Here is a 19,033-nt window from a genome sequence, read left to right on the forward strand (position 1 = left end):
CTTTCCTTTAGGATGAAATGGGGAAAAATCTTTGACAAATTACCAGGAATAAAAAATACTGTTCAAATGCCTCCTATGGGAATTATTAGCCCCTTGTTTTCTTCATGAGGATGTCCAAGCTTTTGAAGGAGATGTTGTGATGTCTGTGCAGGCTGCTGAGTAATGGTCATTTCAGTGTTGATACAGTTGGGACCACTTTGCCCCGCAGACCCCGACTGTTTATAACACACTATTCATTCACTTGACACCATCTGCGCCCCAAACCAGTGCCAGTGTCGGTGATCTATGTGCCGACTGCTTCCCAGCATGCTGCAGGTGTCTGCACGTTCAGTTCAGTGAGCACAGAACAACCACACATGGCCCTATAGAATTACATTTCTATTGATTTTATAAGATAGACTTGATAATGCTTTATTGAGAACACATGGATTGTGTTAGTAGAGCACTTATTTTTTTTCTGTTGTGCTTTTGATGTGGCAACCAGATAGTAATATTGTGAAAATGGTAGTGATGTGATTAGATAGCTTAAAAGAACACAATTGGAAACTGTGGCTCATTTATTCTGGCATTGTGATTACACTTGAAGACTGTGGAAGAAGATCTTAAAGATGATCAATGTTACATTTATGAATAATTTTAATACATGAGTTACATATATTTGTATTAAATAATGTTGTTGTAATTATTTTTATATTTTCCATAAACAATTTTGTGCACGTTTGTGATCGTCTGGTATTCTATTTACATTTTTGTATCTTGAGCTGGTACTAAATAAAGTTGTTATATAAATAAAAATAAAAATAAAATAAACTTAAAGTAGTAAAGCAAGATATTATTCCCCTTGGCAGACCAGTTCAACCCTAAATGTTTCCCAGGCACCTTAGGGGATCAAAGGTTGGTTTACTCAAATGACAAAAATACAAAAAAAAAACCCCAAAAACAAAACAAAACAACAACAACAACAACAACAACAACATAAAATCGATGTTACATAAAATTAACAGCAATTTTCATTTCCAGAAACAACTGCCCTGTTCACGTGAGAATAGATTTTATTGCAATAAGGGTGCCTCCATGCTGAACAAATAGTGCCTAAATACTGTTGACACCTTGTTGATTTGAGTGAACTGACCCTTTACACTCTGTATTAAGGCTAATTTCAACATTACAGGATAAATACTATAAATCCGGGCGTGCATACAGTTTAAGACTTGTATGGATAAAAGTTAATACAAAAATGAAAGCATTTTGAACTCGTTTAAATCCAGAGTTAGCGATCATTAATGCTAAAAACAGACGCCGCCGTCGCTGCTGTTTCTCTTTGGCACGTCGTCAAGTTTATATCAACTACTGTGGTCCTCTTGCGCCCCCTATCGTTTGTTATGGTTTCGGTTCTAAACCAATCAGAGCCACGTTTGCTGACTGAACCTCACAGCACAGGAAACCATCCCTGTCGCTGATTGGCCGTTCCCCGTCTTGCAGCGCACTTGATGGGGGTCTTGGCAGGGAACGAGGAGGGAGGGGATATTTTAATGGCCGTCAGTGGCACTACAGAATGCAAAAAGTCCGGATTATCTACTCTGTTTAGACTGTTACAGTAACGGGTACGTTTTGGGCGCCTTTCTTCGATAACGAGCATTGCTCTGGGGGTGTGTTCGGGTTGGAGATGTGTTCCTAGTGTTGTTTCTGCTGCGCGGAACGGACTTTAACCGCTTGATTTGTGCGCGAGTGGGAGATCAGGCCTAGCCGGCTGGCTAAAAAACAAGCGGACGTTTAGCTAGTCGCCGGAGTTGAGAGGTAACTGTGTGATGCTATCTTTTGTACTCACGACGATTTCTAAACATTAATATCTGCACTTGAAATCATATGTAAAATTGCGTAATCCTGTTTGAAACACGACACTTCTCACATTTGATGCCGCCAACTGTGAAATGTAAACAGGCGACAAACGTTAGCATAGTTTAGCAGTGTTGAAGCTAACGGCTAATGGCTAACTTTATAGTAACTTTGCAAGGAGGAGCAGGCCTTTGCTAGGGTTAACAGACGTAGGTAAGTTAACTGTCTTGTCACTGTGGCGTTAGGTAATGTATTAAGTCCAAGTTTGACTAAAGTTGATCTAAATCGCCCAAGCCTCCTATCTTATCGTCCAGTTTCGTCCGAAAATGTCATTTGTAAGCTTTGCAGCTTGAGCTAGCGAGTTAGCAATGCTAACTTGGTGTGCTAGCAACCAATAGTTGACACAAGACTCATGAGCTAACTCCAAGTTGAATAATCCAACCCTGCCAGCTAATCGACAATCTCTGTTGCCTCTTCTTAAACGTGGTGCAGTGCTGCGTTACATTAAATTTTACGTTTCAGATAGACATCAGCTGAGCTGTGCAGTTCTATTGACGTTTGAGTAGAATGATAAATGTGCTCTGCCTCTGTCCACAGGGAATATGTAACAGAAAGCAGCCAACATGACATCCAGATTCGGTAAAACGTACAACCGCAAGGGAGGGGAAGCCAATTCGAAATTTGAAGAGGTCTTCTCCAATAAAAAGCCCACACTGACCACCAAATGGGGGGAGACCACCTACAAGGCTCAATTAGGGGGCAAAAGGCCTCTGTTAAAACCTGATGTTTCTGAGCTCTCCAAGAGGCCCAGACTGGAAGACAGCGACAGTGAAGAAGATCCCTTTGGGTTTGACAGCGATGATGAGTCCAAGACTGTAACCTCTGACAGCGTGTCCCAGCCCAAAGTCAATGATGGCGTTGTGACAAAGATGACTGTGGTGCAGGGCGGTGGGACTGCTACAGTTATGGCTTCTGCACATGGCTCTGCAAGCTCAACAGCTAACTTCATAAGTAAGTTATTAGTGCATAAAGTTGATTAACATGAATCATCCTTCAAGTATGCCTCTAGTTGTCTTATCTCACATCAGTTAATTCATTGTCTTGTAGCCTACCTGTTGATACATTATTGTATTAATGGTGTCTGTGTAGTAGCTATTTTGTGACACAGCGTCAGCCGCTTTATGTAACAACCTGTGATTTTCCTTTACATTCTTAGGCAAACAAACATCTGAAGTGAAGATTCTTAAAAATAACCAGCCCTGGGTAAAAAGTACAACAGTAAGCAACCAAAAACCTGCAAGTTTGACCACTTTGTCAAACACAGTCCCCTCCGGTGATCCGACCTTCTCAGCATCCCAGAGTTCCATCTCCGCCTCTCCCAATGTAGACGCCTCGCTTAAACTATCCACTGATGCACCAGGTGGTAGCAGAGACTTCCAAACTGCTTCCTCTCATGATGGTGTGCCATCAGAAGAGATGAAATGTGAAGAGCTGGAGCCTCCACCAGAACCAGTGGACAACATCCCCCCTTCCCCATTTACCTTAAGGGCTTCAAACTGCAAGAAATACCAGCGGCCCGGCAAACCTAACAAAATGTCCTCTGAACCTGCTGAAAACGACAGCAACAAGCCCACTGAAACGAGTGCCCAAGATAAACCCAACAGTGTCTTTTCTGCTAGTGCAAGTAGTACTGCTGCCAATGCTAAAACAGCAGCCAAGCCTGCAGCCAAGCCTGCAGGCAGGGGCGGTGGGAGGGTACGGGACTACACGGTCCTGCACCCTTCCTGTTTGTCAGTGTGCAACGTCACCATCCAGGACTCAATTGAGCGGAGCATTGATGAACTTGTCACCCCAGCTGCTCCTGCTGACCTTGGAGAAGCAGGCCAGATGAAGAAAAAGTCTGACGCTCCTCCACCCAAACCCTCCAGGTACATCTTTTTTTCTTTTTGCAAACAGTCTGTGTTGTGGGGAATATCCCTAAAATGTTGTCTTCGAATTCCTTTTGTCAAAGATGGATGTCACTCGAGCCTTCTAATCTGGCTGTGGGATGTGAACAAAAATATCACCCAAACCTATTCTGACATTTTGATAAAAATGATATTTAGGAGCTTTCATAACTTTTGAGTCATGTGTGAGTCATTCAGATTTTAGCGTGAGTGTATTAATATTTTTAGCCCTTGCGAACACATTTAAATGAGACAACCACACAGATGGCGAAGATCACTTATCTGCTACAATTTGTTGTGTGCATATCCACACAAACTTTATAACTGTGTGTCTTGAAACACCCTGTCTTCAACCTCCCAGGACCCACCATATGGAATGACTCATGTAAAATACTATCTGTTGAGACACTGATAAGTGAAATTTGCACTATATAATACGTATATGCCTTAATATAGATGTCAGAAAGAAAGGTTTAGCTACGTTATACAGTCGTATTGCTTACTTTACTTAATTACAATTAAGTAAAACTGAAAGTGGTGTTATAATATTATAATTAAAGTGAGTCCATGAGCAGTGCTCTTACTTTAACCAATGTTCTCCACTTGGAGGGGTTCCATGCTGCCAAGGTCAATGTTTGGGTTGCTTGATGATGGTTTTTAAGTTGAAGCAAAATTTTTGTGTACTTTCTTTGCTGTTGCATTCAAGGTGATGAGTTTGAATTGTTGCAGGTGTGTAAAAACATATTTGCAGATTAGATAAAGCACTGCAGGCTATGCAAATTATTCAACAACACAGAGGCTTTGATTTGTTAGATGAATGTTAAGTGTGACTTTAAAGTTTTCTGCTAATTGAGTTGCACAATAGTTTGAATACATACTTCTCGGTCTTTATTTGTTTTATGTGTTTAGCTTCAGTGGCTGCTTTTTGTTTTCTTGTCCTGCTCCAGTTCTTTACAGTTTCAGTAAATAAACAACAATAAAAAAAACTGATCCTCTCACTGTGTCCTCCCAGGTTCAGACCCACCCAGACAAAGACCAAGAAAACCAAGACTGAGACCAAGCTAGAGTTTTTTGGCTTTGACAAAGAGGACCAGGAGGGCGAAGAGGGACCAGAAGGTGCCATGGCAGGCAAGAGTAGCTACAAGATCAAGTACTTTGGCTTTGATGACCTGAGTGAGAGTGACAGCGACGAGGAGAGCCCTAAGGCCAAAGAGAAGAAGGCGAAGAAGGCAGCTGCAGCCTTAGCTGCTCTGAGTTCCAGTGTGGACAGCCCACATACCAGTGACTCTCAGGACAGTCAGGCCAGCAGCAACACAGGTGAGCTGATCCTTAACTTGGAGAGACAAAGTCAGCTGAACCACAGCGGTCCAATCCATTTATATGTCGATGCGTGTGTGCTCTGGTTTCTGCAACAGATGCTTTTGACTTTGCTGATGACTCCAGTCCTTGCGGCACTGAGGGGCAGAAGGGGCGCTCAGGGAAACCAAGTGATAAATCAAAGGATGTTGGCGGTGGATTTAAAAAGATTTTCAGTGGGCCCAAAAAGGTAATTGAGCATGCCTGACATTTTCTGTGTGTATCTCTGCCTGCTCTCACTCTGGATAACTTTTATCATCACACCTGCCTGGCTCCGGGTCTGACACTACCTGGCTTTGGAAACACATTCCTTCTAATCTTATTGAGTTGAAATGACATTTCCATAACAGAATAACCTCCCTGACTAAAAATAGACTGAGATAATTGGAGAGGGGGATGAGGAGAGGATCAGTGAAAAATTAAACAATGGGATGGGAAAGACAACTGAAAGCTAAATTTATTTGGTTGTCATTTGATGTTATATCATCCTGTGATTCAGCAGTAATGTGTGCTAGAACTTCAGCTCCAGACTTGAAACTCTGAATGGTGATGCCCAGGTGATTAACTTGTCACAGCAGCCTCATGAATGGGTTACTTTTTTATCAGTTGTGCGCACCTGACATCATCTTCCAATATGAAGGGGGTTTGAGTGTTACCCAGTTCAGTCCCATATTTATCTTAACAACTCCACTTGGATGTGTGGTTTTATCGTGCTCTGCGCACATTGGCTCTGCTTTTTTTGATGCTGTTTTGCAGTGGCTTTGGGTTATTTGTGCTCTGTCTTCTTAATTTTGCGTGTTTACTGTTTCTATATCACCGACACAACTCTGAACATTGTCTTTGCAATATATAATCGAGTCGCACAATGTGTCATTTTCAGTTTCAGTTTGCGCTGCTTGGGGACTGTTGTGCTCCCACTACTCGGGCTGCCGTTGTCTCAGTCTATCATCATAATTGCAGTATGCAATATTTATGTGTTCAGTTGCGCTAATTCACAACAATAGCTTAAACTTTGGGCTAGAACAGTTTATGGAGATTAACACAGGAGTCTTTCTATATAGCCTTTCTTACTGTCTTTGTGGTTGCCATGCTTAGAGCTTTGGGTAATTAATTATTCCTGCACTGATGACATTGAGTTAATGATTCTACCTTCCTTCTTTATATTCTTATTGGGTTTCAGTCCCCTGCTAAAGCTGTGTACAACGCTCGCCACTGGAACCAACCTGAGCCTGAGGAGATCCCTGTGCCGCCACTGTCTCGATCTCAAACTGCTCCGGTAAGATATCGCTCTCCGATTGGTTATTAGTCTGGATACTGATTCAGTTCTCATTTGAAATGTAGGTATTAATTTGGTGCACAGAGCAGGCAAACAATATTACAGGGTATTATGTAATGTGAATGCTAATAGCTAGTACCATTTGTTTACATAATTCCCCATTTCCTGCTGTCCACAACAGAAGATATTGTTTACTGGTCTTTGTTTAATTGCTCCAATTAGTCTTTCTGTTCACATGCAGTTATATTCTGTCCCCCCATGGTATTAAATGTTTGTTCATAGACAAGTTAATCGGAGGCTGGGCACTGGGGTTTAAAAGTTGTGTTGTTACTTTGCTCTACCTCATGTGACATCTGTTAACAACGCTTATTAAAGACTTGTGTGCCTAACAGACTGTTCAGCTGTGGTAAATCCTGTGGACATGTCATTAAATAGATTTTGTAACTTTAGCATGAGCCCATTTCTTTGCCTCTTTCCCTCCTCAGGCCATTGTATCGAGCAGTAGCAAGGACAGCAACTCCCATAAAGATGATGGCTTGTTCAAAGCCCCTCCGCCGCCGCCCAAAGTCATTAAGTCAGAGACCCTCCCCACGCGACTTAACCAGGATATTGTCACAGCGCTGAAATGCAGGAAGGAGCACAAAGAGGTGAGTCTGGAGGACACAGTTGTTTTTAGCTGTCTGCTAAGGAACAGGGGGCAGATGAGGCGCTGTCTGTTGGAGCCAAATGCTTATTTTTGTTCAGTTTGTATGACAATTGCTTGCATGCTGCTACAAAATAATTTCTTTTTCATACCCAGCCAAGCTGCTTTTACTCGTTTGATGCAGCAAGAAGGGATGGTGTTCATTTGATGCATGTCAAGCTAGCTTTTGTTTATATGAACCCCAGCATGGGTTGGCAGCAGCAATGAGGACTGTTGCCGTTAATTTAAACTCCCGAACAGCTTGTGTCATTTACAGATGGGCCTTCTGGCCCCAGATCAGCCTGTTAGCCACAGATCCCCTGAGGAATTGCTTCAGTTAAGCTCTCACTACACACTGGTGTTATCTCAAACCCAGGTCCTCCCTCCTGTGTCATGCTGAGTGCATACACAGCATGACTGTTGATGGTGGGAAACATACAGTCAACTGCTGATCAGGCCCTTGCTCCACATGCTGTGCTTTTATTGATGAGGGGTATTAGCACAGTCAGCTATTGCTGCTAATGGAACCAATATAGAGGAATTTAACAATGAGTGCAGTTCTCTCACTGTGTTTGTGTGAGCTGATTGTGCGTCTGGACAGATGCACTGCTTTCCAATTAGCCCTAATTAACCCTGTTCCCCTTCCACCAGCTGTACACAGTGGTGCAGCATGTGAAGCACTTCAATGACGTGGTGGAGTTCGGAGAGAATCAAGAGTTCACAGATGACTTTGAGTACCTGCAGACTGGGCTGAAGAGCAGCCAGCCACTCAACACAAGATGCCTTAGGTAAGTGGAGAAGAACACTTAGTGCTGCCTTTTTGCGGCGCCCTACAGTTTGGCTCTGAGTCTTGCAGAGATTTCTTTTGTAGTGGTACATTTATAGTGCTGGTTGTATGTCACCAGGTTGGTTGAATGAAAGAATCTGCCACCCAACATTTATTTATGTTATTTAGTAGTTGTTCATTTATAAAGCAATCAGAGCAGTGGCTGTTTTTGTTTGAAGCAATGCAACAATCCTTTGAATAATACTATTAACAGAGAACAGCAGGTAGCGATACAAAGTGAATGTATTTAAAGAGAACACAGAGAATGCAAAAAGATTTTCTTTTGTCTGGTAAAATGCTGACTGACAGTGACAATTTCTATGTGAATAATCATCTACTTTTGTATTCTTGTGCTTTTAATTTTTTGAAATTATAAGCCCCTTAGAGACTGCTTGTGTACTTTCCCTTCTTCTCTGTCTTACTTCCATTTCCTTCTCCCTCTGTTAGAGTAAGATGCCCAGATAAACCAGGTTTTTTGTTCTGTTGTCTGATAAAGCATATGCATTCTGTTGTGAAAATGGACTCCACTCAAAAGAAACAACCTTGACTTTAGCGAGAGCTGCAGGGAGTCCTGCCTGCTTTTACTTCTTCAGTAGTTTTTCCAGTCTTAACACTTGCAAAATGTCGAGGGTGAAAAATAGAGTAGAAATTCAAAACATCATGTCGCAGATGGATATCACAAATGGTGACACTGATTTGGAAGTTGACTGTGCCACATTTTCTCTCATTATTCATAGTTTTAGCACAGGACTGATAAATATTTGATTGAACATTTCTGTAATCCTTTCTTTCTCTTTCTCACTGCTCCAGTATAATTAGCTTGGCCACGCGGTGTGCCATGCCCAGTTTCAGGATGCACCTGCGGGCCAGGGGGAAAGTGGCGCAGGTCTTCAAAATCCTCAGTGATGCTCCTCAACATCCGGTCAGTGAAACCCTCTTTATTTTCTTGCCATTTTTAAGAAATTGCTGCTTTTTGTTGCTTATTTTGTCCTTGGTGGAAATGATGCAAGGTTGCATTCAGAAGGTTGGGATCAAGGTGTTTTTGAGTAGTTTAAATCAAGAACTGTAGCTGCGTTTCTTAAGTAGCAAATGACTCAAAAGTAACAAAAATGCAGAGGCACTGCAATGAAGTGAGGGCAAGGTTATACTAGACTAAACTAGGTTTGAAATTGACATTCTCATCTCACTTAACATTGACATATGCACTTATTTCTGAAACTAACCATAAGAAGAAATCATTTTCTATCAGTTTTATATTTTGCGAATACCCCAGTTATTGCTTATTATTATATGCTGAAGTGTAAGGTTTGCACTGCAATATCCTGACTTGATATAATTTTTTTCAGTCTGTTCATTTATTTTCTTGTCTCTGTATTTTTACTAACCTGGATTAGCCACAAATAGTAGTGCAGCGCAATCGTGTGGCATTTTGAGTTTCTGTAAAGCTGCTCTGCACTTAGTCTAAAGAGGGTGATATTTTTTTTAATGTCTTGTTTAACACCTCCGCAGTATTTGTGAATGTAGAGGATGTTTGATTTCTAAATGCCTGCGGTTACTCAAAAGTCAGTATTTAATTTGATTATTACATTCTGGTCAAAGCCTTGAGACGTTAAGTACAGTTTCAGTCATCCCTGAAGTATAACCTTTTAACAGTAAGCTGTACTTTCCTTAGATGTAAAGGCACTGTTTGTTACCCTCCAGGCTAAATCCTCCTAACTTGGCAAAGGCTGTTGTGATAGTGGGCAGGTTAACACAATTTTCACGCTGGTCAAGTCTCATCTCTGTATACTCAACACCACCTACACGTCTTTGTAAAAGCCAGTCTCTGTTGTTCCATCAGAACCTTGCTCTCTGCACGGCTGCCTTGATGTACATTCTGAGTCGGGACCGTCTGAACATGGACCTGGACAGGGCCTGCCTGGAGCTGATGATCAAGCTGCTGGAGCTGGACCAGGACTACTCGGCGCACCAGGATCAGCTCACCGCAAAGGAAGTGGAAAAGGTCAAGGAGAAAATAAGAAAGCTGTGTGAAACCGTACACAACAAGCATCTCGACTTGGAGAACATCACGGTGGGTTGTACTTTTTTGATGAAAGAAACAAGTTTCACTTCTGGGTGTACCTTTTTAAACAAGTGACCAAACTTCTCATGTGTTTTTTTTTTTTTTTTAATGAGTATTCTTCCCTTAAGTTAATCAGCATCGATACTTTAGTTAAACTTCATTGGAAAGGCTTTTAGTAAAAGCCTTATTTGTCAAATTGAGCATAAAATGTCAGTCTAATTGGGTTTTAATGCACTTCACTCTCTTTTATCCGTCACTTGGATTTGTATTGAAGAGTGTACTGAGCACCTGTTTGTGGAAGATTATTGTGTTATCTGTAAATGATGTTTTTCCTTTTGAATGACTTCCTTGAATGTCCCAGTTTTTTAAGTTGATATGCCTGGTGTTCCTGTGAAGGTTACTCTGTTGCACTGCACTGATGTTTTAGTCAAGTATTCGGTCCAATAAAAGCATTCATTACTTTGTATTGAAGGTATGGCACTATTCACATTTGGTGCCTTAAATTCCTACTTTCTATTCCTTCAGAGACAATAACAACTATGCTACAAGAGGCAGCTTAACAGATTTGATTCTTTATAGATTATTTTTTAATGTGTAGCTGCAATTGAATGGTATAGATTTCAGTATTTCTGAAACTTGCTGAAGCAGAAAGTATTTTTTTAGCAGGAAATAAAGAAATGGTTAGCTAGTATATCTCAGAATCTGGATCCTTTACAATAATTCAGCATTGTCCATTTATAATCTTATGAGTTAAAGAGTATTGTTTTGCACCCGTCACTCTTGACAGGCTTGGCATCTTTCCCTCTTGGAGGATCACAATGGAAACAGGCCTCTTGGTTATTATGTAATTTAATCCTCCAAGGTTTGTTACTGTTGCATGTGAAGCAATGTTATGTATATTTTCTGATTGTCATCAGCTAGCTTGTATTTATTGTACATGTAATATTTATGAAAACAGTCAATTTGTAATGCAGGTATCAACTATGAACGCAAATTGTTCGAAAGATACTTGCAGATTGTTGCAGATTTTACATGTTGCTCTTTCTGTTGTAGACGGGTCACCTTGCCATGGAGACACTGCTCTCGCTTACCTCCAAAAGAGCCGGGGATTGGTTCAAAGAAGAACTGCGACTCCTGGGAGGCTTGGATCACATTGTAGACAAAGGTACGTCTATAATTGGTGATCGATGGATGGGCGATTTTACATCTCTGTATTTGTGTACATGTGTTTTCAAATGGGCTTTTTAAAGTGTTGCAGCTTTCAGGATGTGTAATAGTCATGTGCCTTGTGTGTTGTGTTGCCACAGTTAAAGAGTGTGTGCAGAACCTGAGCCAAGAGGATGACAAGGAGAACCTTGTAGCGTCTTTATGGGGGGCTGAGAGGTGTCTGAGAGTGCTTGAAAGTGTAAGTACTGCTCTGTCAAGTAGTCCATCACTGACAGCTGCCGATTGGATGGTCACCTTTAGTGTAACCTAGTGAAAGGTTTTGTTTAAAACACTCTGTTATCAACTATCTCACACGAAATGTCAGTGATCAAAGTCTGAAGTGTCTCCCCTCATTTTCTGTTTCTTGATGACTTTGAGCCTTTTGGTGTACTTTCCTCTCTATTGATTTAGTTTCTCTTTTATCTTCTGCCAACAGGTGACGGTGCAGAACCCAGAAAACCAGGGTTATTTGATTGCCTACAAAGACTCACAACTTATTGTCTCCTCTGCCAGGTGAGCACCAGACACAGCTTGGGGCCATTATTGACTGGACACGGACACATACTGAGGCACTGACTATTATAACAACAGTTCACTCAGTTTACCTGTAATATGTTTGTTACAATATTGTACCCATCGTATTTACGAGTGTCCTCGGGGGTATAATGGCTCTTTCACTTACATGTCTGTTAATGAAAACATCTTCACAAGCCAAGACGTGATTAGTAGATCACAGATCCTAAAGTAATGGACAATAACATAACTTAGCTCCCTGATTATCATAATTGTGAGCATCGGAGCCAACAAAGATTTGTGCGTGTTGGTATTGTTAGCAAATCTGGATCTGATAAGCTTAATGTTTCTGTGTTAGATGGAGACATAATATCTGTGTTTTTAAATTTTCTGCTCCACCTCTGCTTTTCCTCTTGTTTTCTTAAAAAAAAAAGAAAAAAAAAGCCTAATTGCTGCAAACTTTCTCATCTTTTTTTCATACTTTCTTCAGAGCTTTGCGATACTGTGAGGATATGATCCAGCGGTACAGCAGGGCTTTGAACAACAGCTCTCTGTCATCATCGGGTGCAGCGCTGCCCCACTGCAACTTCAGTAACGTGGGCAAAGCAGTGGAAGACTGCATGAGGGCCGTCATAGGAGTACTGCTGAACCTCACCCATGACAATGGTACGTTATTGCTTTGCCTTTGTACCTTAATCTTGCATTTGTGCATCCTAAGAGCTTAACATTAATTCGGTGTAATTGCTCACTGCTTGTCTGTTGTAATGCATAATAACAAAGTAAAGTTCATTGGATTAAAGCATTTTTTAATCTCATAATGCATACTTTTGTATAATTGTGATGTATAGTGAGTATCACTCTTTGAGAGTACAGTTATTAATGTGCTCATTGACTTCACTCAGGCTTAGCTGGAATATAGTGTTCACCATGAAATGTTATTTTCAGGACAGGTTGTCAGCAGCGAAATGCTTTGACTAGTTTGAATGTAGGTTAATTATGATGTTATGTTTGTCTGCAGAGTGGGGAAGCACCAAGACAGGCGAACAGGAGCAGCTAATATGCACTGCTCTGAACTGCGTCCTTCGAGTTCCCCGCTACATCCCCCAGGAGCAGCGCTTTGACGTGCGAGTACTGGTAAGGGGCCCTTGAACAAGATGAACCAACACCACCTAATTGTAAATATGATGTATATGTCTGTATGCGTGTCTTATTTTTATATCCTGTATACCAGGGTCTGGGTCTGCTAATTAACCTTGTGGAGTACAGCTCCAGAAACCGCCATTGTCTGGTGGACATGGAGTACAAGGTAGACGACACCTGTCTGGAAGACAGCCTGATGCAGCCTGCTGACCCAACACAATCTGACACAGCTGCATCGTCAGCGATGGCACCGCCAAGCACAGCTGAGATTCAGGGAGACGGAGCTGACAAGCCCAAGTCCTCCGGTGCTTTGGCTGCCCTGGTGCAGGTAGGAACCGTGCCAGGACTCATTAATAAATATTTCAGCCGTCATCGTGGAGTCCTTTTTTGTCTTGGCTTACAGGGGTGTTTCGAAGTAAGGATGTGAGCAGAAACAGTTTGAGGACCACTCATGAGGAAAAATCGATGTTTTCACACTTGAAAGAAGACTTTGTATTGTATGAACAGGTGAACTAGTGATTCACCTCTTTTCGTAGGGAGACAGTTGAAACATCACCCTGAAGCTTTGAATATGGATGATGGTGTATTGCCATATCATCACTTCAAACATCCCCTGTGTGCCACATTACACTAAGCTTGCACACATTTTGACAGCGTGAGTACAAAGTAATACGCCTGTGTAAATCGATGAAAAAACTTGAATTTCAAGATAAAAATGTCATCTTATGAATATTTTGCTTCATTATTGATCGTGCTCTCATTAAACTCCTTCCCCCCACTTACTCATTAGCACAGAGTTTCCTGAAAGCCTGAACAGAACCTTTGAGGATAAATTAGTAATCAACTTCAAAATAACCTTTCACATTCAGGACTTTAAGGCTTTTTGCAGAGTTGTTGTATACCCAGTTACCTTCTGACCTTGCCACAAAGAAATACCCCTTGCTTTCATGCTTAGCTACTGCTCCTCGATTCCCTTTGAATTATTCAAAATATGCCGTGTTTGGAGCTCACAAGTGTTTATTTTCTCTCTAAATCCAAGCTCTTCCTGGAGAGGGAGGCTGCTGCCATCCTGGCTGAGGCCAAGACAGACGACCTCATCAGTGAGGCGCCCAAGCCGGCACTGGACCAAAGTGGAGAGTGGCAGGAGACGTCGGGAGAGATCCAGTGGGTGGCAGCCGAAAACAATGACAGCCAGACTGAGAATAAAGAGGGCGAGAAGAAAGAGGAGGAGGATGAAGAGTTGGACCTAAATAAAGGTAGACAAGCAAGTGGAGCTGTTTTTAGCTTTGGCTGAAATCACAATCTAAATGGATGTGGTTCGTGTTGCTGGAGTGATTACTGTCAGGTTCAAAAGCTTCTTGGCTTTTGAATAATTAAAGCAGCATATAACATTTTTACCTTAGAAACATCAGCTTCAAAACAATGTTGATGAGAAAGTGTAATGTTATAGAGTAAATGCTGTCTGTCTTGTTGCTGCAAGTTTTCTTTGTAGTTAGCACCTGCATTACATCTGACAAACGGTTTACTGAGTGCAAGACCACTGTCATAAATCCCAATCCCAGGTCAGAAACAGTGGGGGCGTCAAATCGCACAAAATGCCAATTTCTACATAATGTTACTTTAAAATTGGGGTAAGAAAAACATGTGACTTGGAGAAAGGTCGGGTTTGTTCATAACTGCAGTATAATACTGAATCACAAAGCCTCTAAACAAAATGTGTACCCACTAAAGCTGAAGCACTTAAATCTGCAAATATTTTGATCACTCGCTTGTAGTTATTGAAGCAATGTGAAGCAAAGTTCCAGACCTAATAAAGCTACGTGATTTTGTGTGATTGGTAGAATACTTAAGCTGTTCGTTGCTGTGTTGTATATTACTCCAATGCACCCACTGACTTTGTGTTACAATGACACTTGCATCTGTAAAAATCTGCTGGCACAAGCTGTTAGCAATAGGTTGAATCTACAACCGACTGCTAACAGCTTATGTTTGTCCTGTTGTTTGTTCACAGTAAACAACTCATGCACTGCAGTGCTTTTTTTGTTCAGATGGTTGAATCACAAGCTAGAAATGTAAAAAAAAAAAATACTTTTTTTTTAACTTCCCAACAAGTAAAACAATGTGACTTAAACAGAACGTTGTAGCCACAGTGCAGCCTTTCGGGTATCTAAGCAGAGACGAGGCAGTTTGTGTCTGTGATTGTACCAATCTTTTTCTTTCTCCTTTTGTGTTTGCTGTAGCTCTGCAGCATGCAGGCAAGCATATGGAAGACAGCATTGTTGCCTCCTACACTGCTCTGCTGCTGGGCTGTCTCTGCCAGGGCAGCCAGGTAAGAAGATGAGACCTACACATCCGCAATGTGTTGGAGATCCTTTTTCCCACGCGCAGATAATCATGTCGTTACTCACCCACATTTCTTTCCCACTCAGATAAATGTGACTACTGTGAGAGAGCATCTACCTAAAGGGGATTTCTCCATCATGACAGAAATGCTGAAGAAGTTCTTGAGTTTCATGAACCTCACTGTGAGTACAACTGTCACGATGAACCTCCTGTCATCCTCCTGACCGCCTGTCATCAGTGTTGTAGATGCTGTTGTTTCTATGACGATTTGAAAAATTATACTAATATGATTAGCTTTTAGCTGATATTAAAAAGAAAAATTGATTTTCTTTCTTAAAGATAAGCAGTCACTTCAATTTGATAAAAAACTGAGAATACTTGGATCAGAAGTATTATAGTAAACACTTAAAAATCTTGATTTTATCCTTAGCTCCTGGCAAATTGCATTGAATTTGCAAAAAGCCTGTTAATTAGACCCAATGAGCAAAAGCCTGTGTTATGACCTGGATCAAATAAATCTTTTTGCCAGCCAGTGATTTTCTTTTTTTTTTTTTCTAAGCAGATTTCCCGTCAGTTTCAAATATAATCGGCACTCCTTCTGCTCTATCCTTTGGCTCCTTTCTGAGAAAAGTACCAGGATTTGGATGAAAATTGAAGCTTTTATTTCTGTTTACTTCATTAACACAGAGCTTGAGGCTGAAAAGACGAATATATGATTGAAGCTCATTCCAAATATCTCTCAACAGCGTCTCAGCCAGTCGGATATCACTTGTACAGCCTCTAGTGGCACTTAGCTTTTATAAAATATTGTACTGTGATCAATAGGTTGTTATCAATTAAATATGCTTCTTGTGTATCCACGCAGCGTAATTGGAGTTGCGATGTGAATGGCAATTTGAAAACAATTTAAGCATTAATATTAAACAGGACGTTTACACAGACACAGATGTGGATTTTGCAGCAGCTTTTGAATGTGACTCATCCTGTCAGAACTGAAGTCTGGAACCATCTGTTTCATAAATATCCCTTTCAAGTGAAGAGGAGCTCAAACATCCTCCGTGCAGAAGTGGGATGGTATTGTTGTACATGTTCGCGCCCTCACACTCTTGTTTTCCTCATTCTGTCTCACACAGTGTGCCATGGGCACCACAGGACAGAAGTCCATCTCGCGGGTCATCGACTACCTGGAACACTGTTAACAGACAGCCAGACTTTGGACTCACACTCTGCACATTAAAGGGATCCCAGGCTACTCCGGTGCTCCCACCACGACAGGAGCCACATGGGGTCATTGGAGACTCGGCAGCATTCCCTTAACTTCACCAGATCACCCGATGCTGTGATCACTCTCATCTATTAAGCCGTACGTTGATGTGTGAACACAAATATGAAAGTTTCACTTCCTTTCTGGAGCACAGCCTGAACCAAAGCCCTGCTAGCTGATGGACATTTCCTTCAGTTCCACTCAACTAACGCCACACTCGGAGTCAGATCGAGATCCCTCCTCAGGTAACGGGGGAAACGGGCAGAGGCTAAACTTTCAAAATACTCAGTGGAATGTCACATATGAAGATGGACAGCAGCAGGCCACTGAGGTGGAGTCTCCTGTTCGCTGCCTGGTCTCGACTCCTGGCCGCTTAGTTGAAGTGTAAAACCTCCTGAATCAAATTTTATGGATCATTACATTTTAATCTCTACTCATCCACATCAGAGCCAAGGGTGAAATCATTGGTTAGCATGAAAAAAAACAATCATTTTCATGGATGTTAGAATAACGTCTCTATGTGTAAACTTGTGTGAAATGATCTTTTTTGAATGCATACATCCATTTAGTTACATGTTTGCAGTTGGCTTGAATGTTTAAGGGAAAGAGCGTATTTTTAGCTTTTGAGTTTTCTGTTATTGTTGATTTAGTAAACTGTGCTTAGGCATTCTGATGTTTTTAGATTTTTTTTTCTTTTTTCCTTGAGGGCATTTTTTTTTTCTTTCAATCTGAAATATTAATGGCTTTTTAAAGAAATCAGGACTGCGCGACAGGCCGACTTGATCGGATGTCAGTTTATTTGACCGATAATGGAACTTGGAAATTACACGTTATACATTTTGTATTTCCTTCTCACCCATTATCAATTTGGTCATATTTTAGTTTGTTTAGATTATTTAAAATTTTAATTAAATCAACAGAATGAATCTGCAGTATGCATTTAACCTCACAGGTATAACAGATGTGATGAATTACTCAAAAAAAAAAACTGTTGCTTGTGCTTCCTTTTGAAATTGTAATGAAGTTTAATTTTTTTAATTTAATTTAATGCTTGTCCTCCTTTTTGTAAATGCAAAGTCTTTTACCAAGTGAGATGCCACTTGCGTCTAAAGTTAAACATCATGTTTCATTGAAATATATCCCATGTGACACAGCTCGGTGGCTGGGCAGTACAGATTTCGATCTGAATTATGGCTGCAGCTCACGCTCGCAAAAAATGTCTTCAAAGCGTAATTAAATTAGAGGTGTAATGTTGATAGACGTTGGGTGTTTCCCCTGATGTCGTCTGTATGTCCAGCCACCTGTAGCTTCCTGTTTTTACTCCTTGTTTCATGGTGTTTCTGCATCGGACATCATGCATTAAGCTCCCATTTATTTATTCTTCCGTGGTGTCATTTTTACCCGTAATGATGCACATGAACCTTTCGCCTCCGCCTTGTACTGCTCACATGTACGATCACTGATTTGAATGACAGCCATACCTGTATAAGCAGATTAGTTTTTATCTGGTTTGTAGGGCTGCAGTGAACAAGACTGCAACTGTGTTTACTGTTAATTACTTTGCAAAAATTCTGGTCTGAATGGAATTTTAGAATGTAAATACTCCTGTACATAGCGGTTAATGGACATTTAAAAATGCTTAGACTACTTTTTTCCCTGAAGCTTATATTTTTATTTTATACAATATTTCTGAGTTGTCATTTGGAAAAACGAAAAAGAAATCGCAGGAAGAAGATGATAAAAAAAAAAAAAAAAAAAATGTTTGTACCCGTTTCAAGGACATTGTCTTTGGTTACATGTAAATAGTTGTATCTCCAAAAAGAAAAAAAAAAAGGTTGCTACTTTCAGTACACTCCCTCTGTGTTTTCTTTCTTTGTTTGAACGTTGTCATGCACTCAAGCGCTGCGGGAGGTAAACACTTTGCCAAACAGAAGTGATGTTTCGTTTTGGTATTCATGTGTGTGGCGGTCCCTGAATGCTCAACTTTGTATTCTAGCTTGTCTCTGTGCCTGTTTCCCTACAAGGCTGTAAGTGGAAGTGTGTGTGTGTGTGTGTGTGTGTGTGTGTGTGTGTGTGTGTGTGTGTGTGTGTGTGTGTGTGTGTGTGTGTGTGTGTGTGTGTGTGTGTGTGTGTGTGTGTGTGTGTGTGTGTGTGTGGTGAGAGAGGTCTCCCCCTGACGAACTTGCTGGGATGGAGTGTGATTCCAAAGTGTGGTCGGTATACTTAACAGCACTCAGCGGTGACAGTTTGTGGACACGGCCCCTCAGCTTGACTGACTGCTGCATAATGGAAACAAAAGATTCTTGTTGCAGTTGCTAGCCGAGAGTCAAACTTACAAATAGCTCGGGGGAGCCTGGGGAATGTCGTGAAAACACTATCTGGCAACACCTATTTCATGCAGGCGACAGCTGTGTCAGCCGTGATACAACAATCGGGGGCACCGAACGCGAGCTTTTGAAATCTGAAAGACGGGGCAGCGCGGTTGGTATACCGTGTACAAATAACATGTAATTATGCTTTTGATGGCTTGTTGCACAACATGCAAATGCGCGATTACACCGTGGAGGTGTGGTAGTGCAGATT

The 19,033-nt window shown here is 41.3% G+C and overlaps 1 protein-coding gene across 3 annotated transcripts; it reads left to right on the plus strand.

The window, feature by feature from the left end:
- Positions 1–1,454: 1,454 nt before the first annotated feature.
- wapla (WAPL cohesin release factor a) lies at positions 1,455–18,302 on the plus strand. Of its 3 annotated transcripts, none has more exons than XM_037124045.1 (20): positions 1,455–1,604; positions 2,434–2,847; positions 3,053–3,764; positions 4,795–5,099; positions 5,198–5,328; positions 6,319–6,414; positions 6,900–7,061; positions 7,748–7,884; positions 8,733–8,844; positions 9,763–9,993; positions 11,038–11,149; positions 11,292–11,389; positions 11,627–11,703; positions 12,194–12,369; positions 12,722–12,837; positions 12,935–13,171; positions 13,883–14,099; positions 15,084–15,172; positions 15,273–15,368; positions 16,320–16,385. In XM_037124045.1, exons 2-20 carry the CDS (start codon positions 2,460–2,462, stop codon positions 16,383–16,385), a joined length of 3,558 nt encoding a protein of 1,185 aa, XP_036979940.1. In that variant the 5' UTR covers positions 1,455–1,604; positions 2,434–2,459. The 3 variants fall into 3 exon arrangements, with proteins under 3 accessions (XP_036979940.1, XP_036979939.1, XP_036979938.1); XM_037124044.1 differs by having other exon boundaries at positions 1,479–1,797; XM_037124043.1 differs by lacking the exon at positions 1,455–1,604 and having other exon boundaries at positions 2,460–2,847; positions 16,320–18,302.
- Positions 18,303–19,033: the final 731 nt, after the last annotated feature.

The sequence above is a fragment of the Acanthopagrus latus genome, chromosome 15 (genome assembly GCF_904848185.1).
Source record: "Acanthopagrus latus isolate v.2019 chromosome 15, fAcaLat1.1, whole genome shotgun sequence".
Lineage (NCBI taxonomy): Eukaryota > Metazoa > Chordata > Actinopteri > Spariformes > Sparidae > Acanthopagrus > Acanthopagrus latus.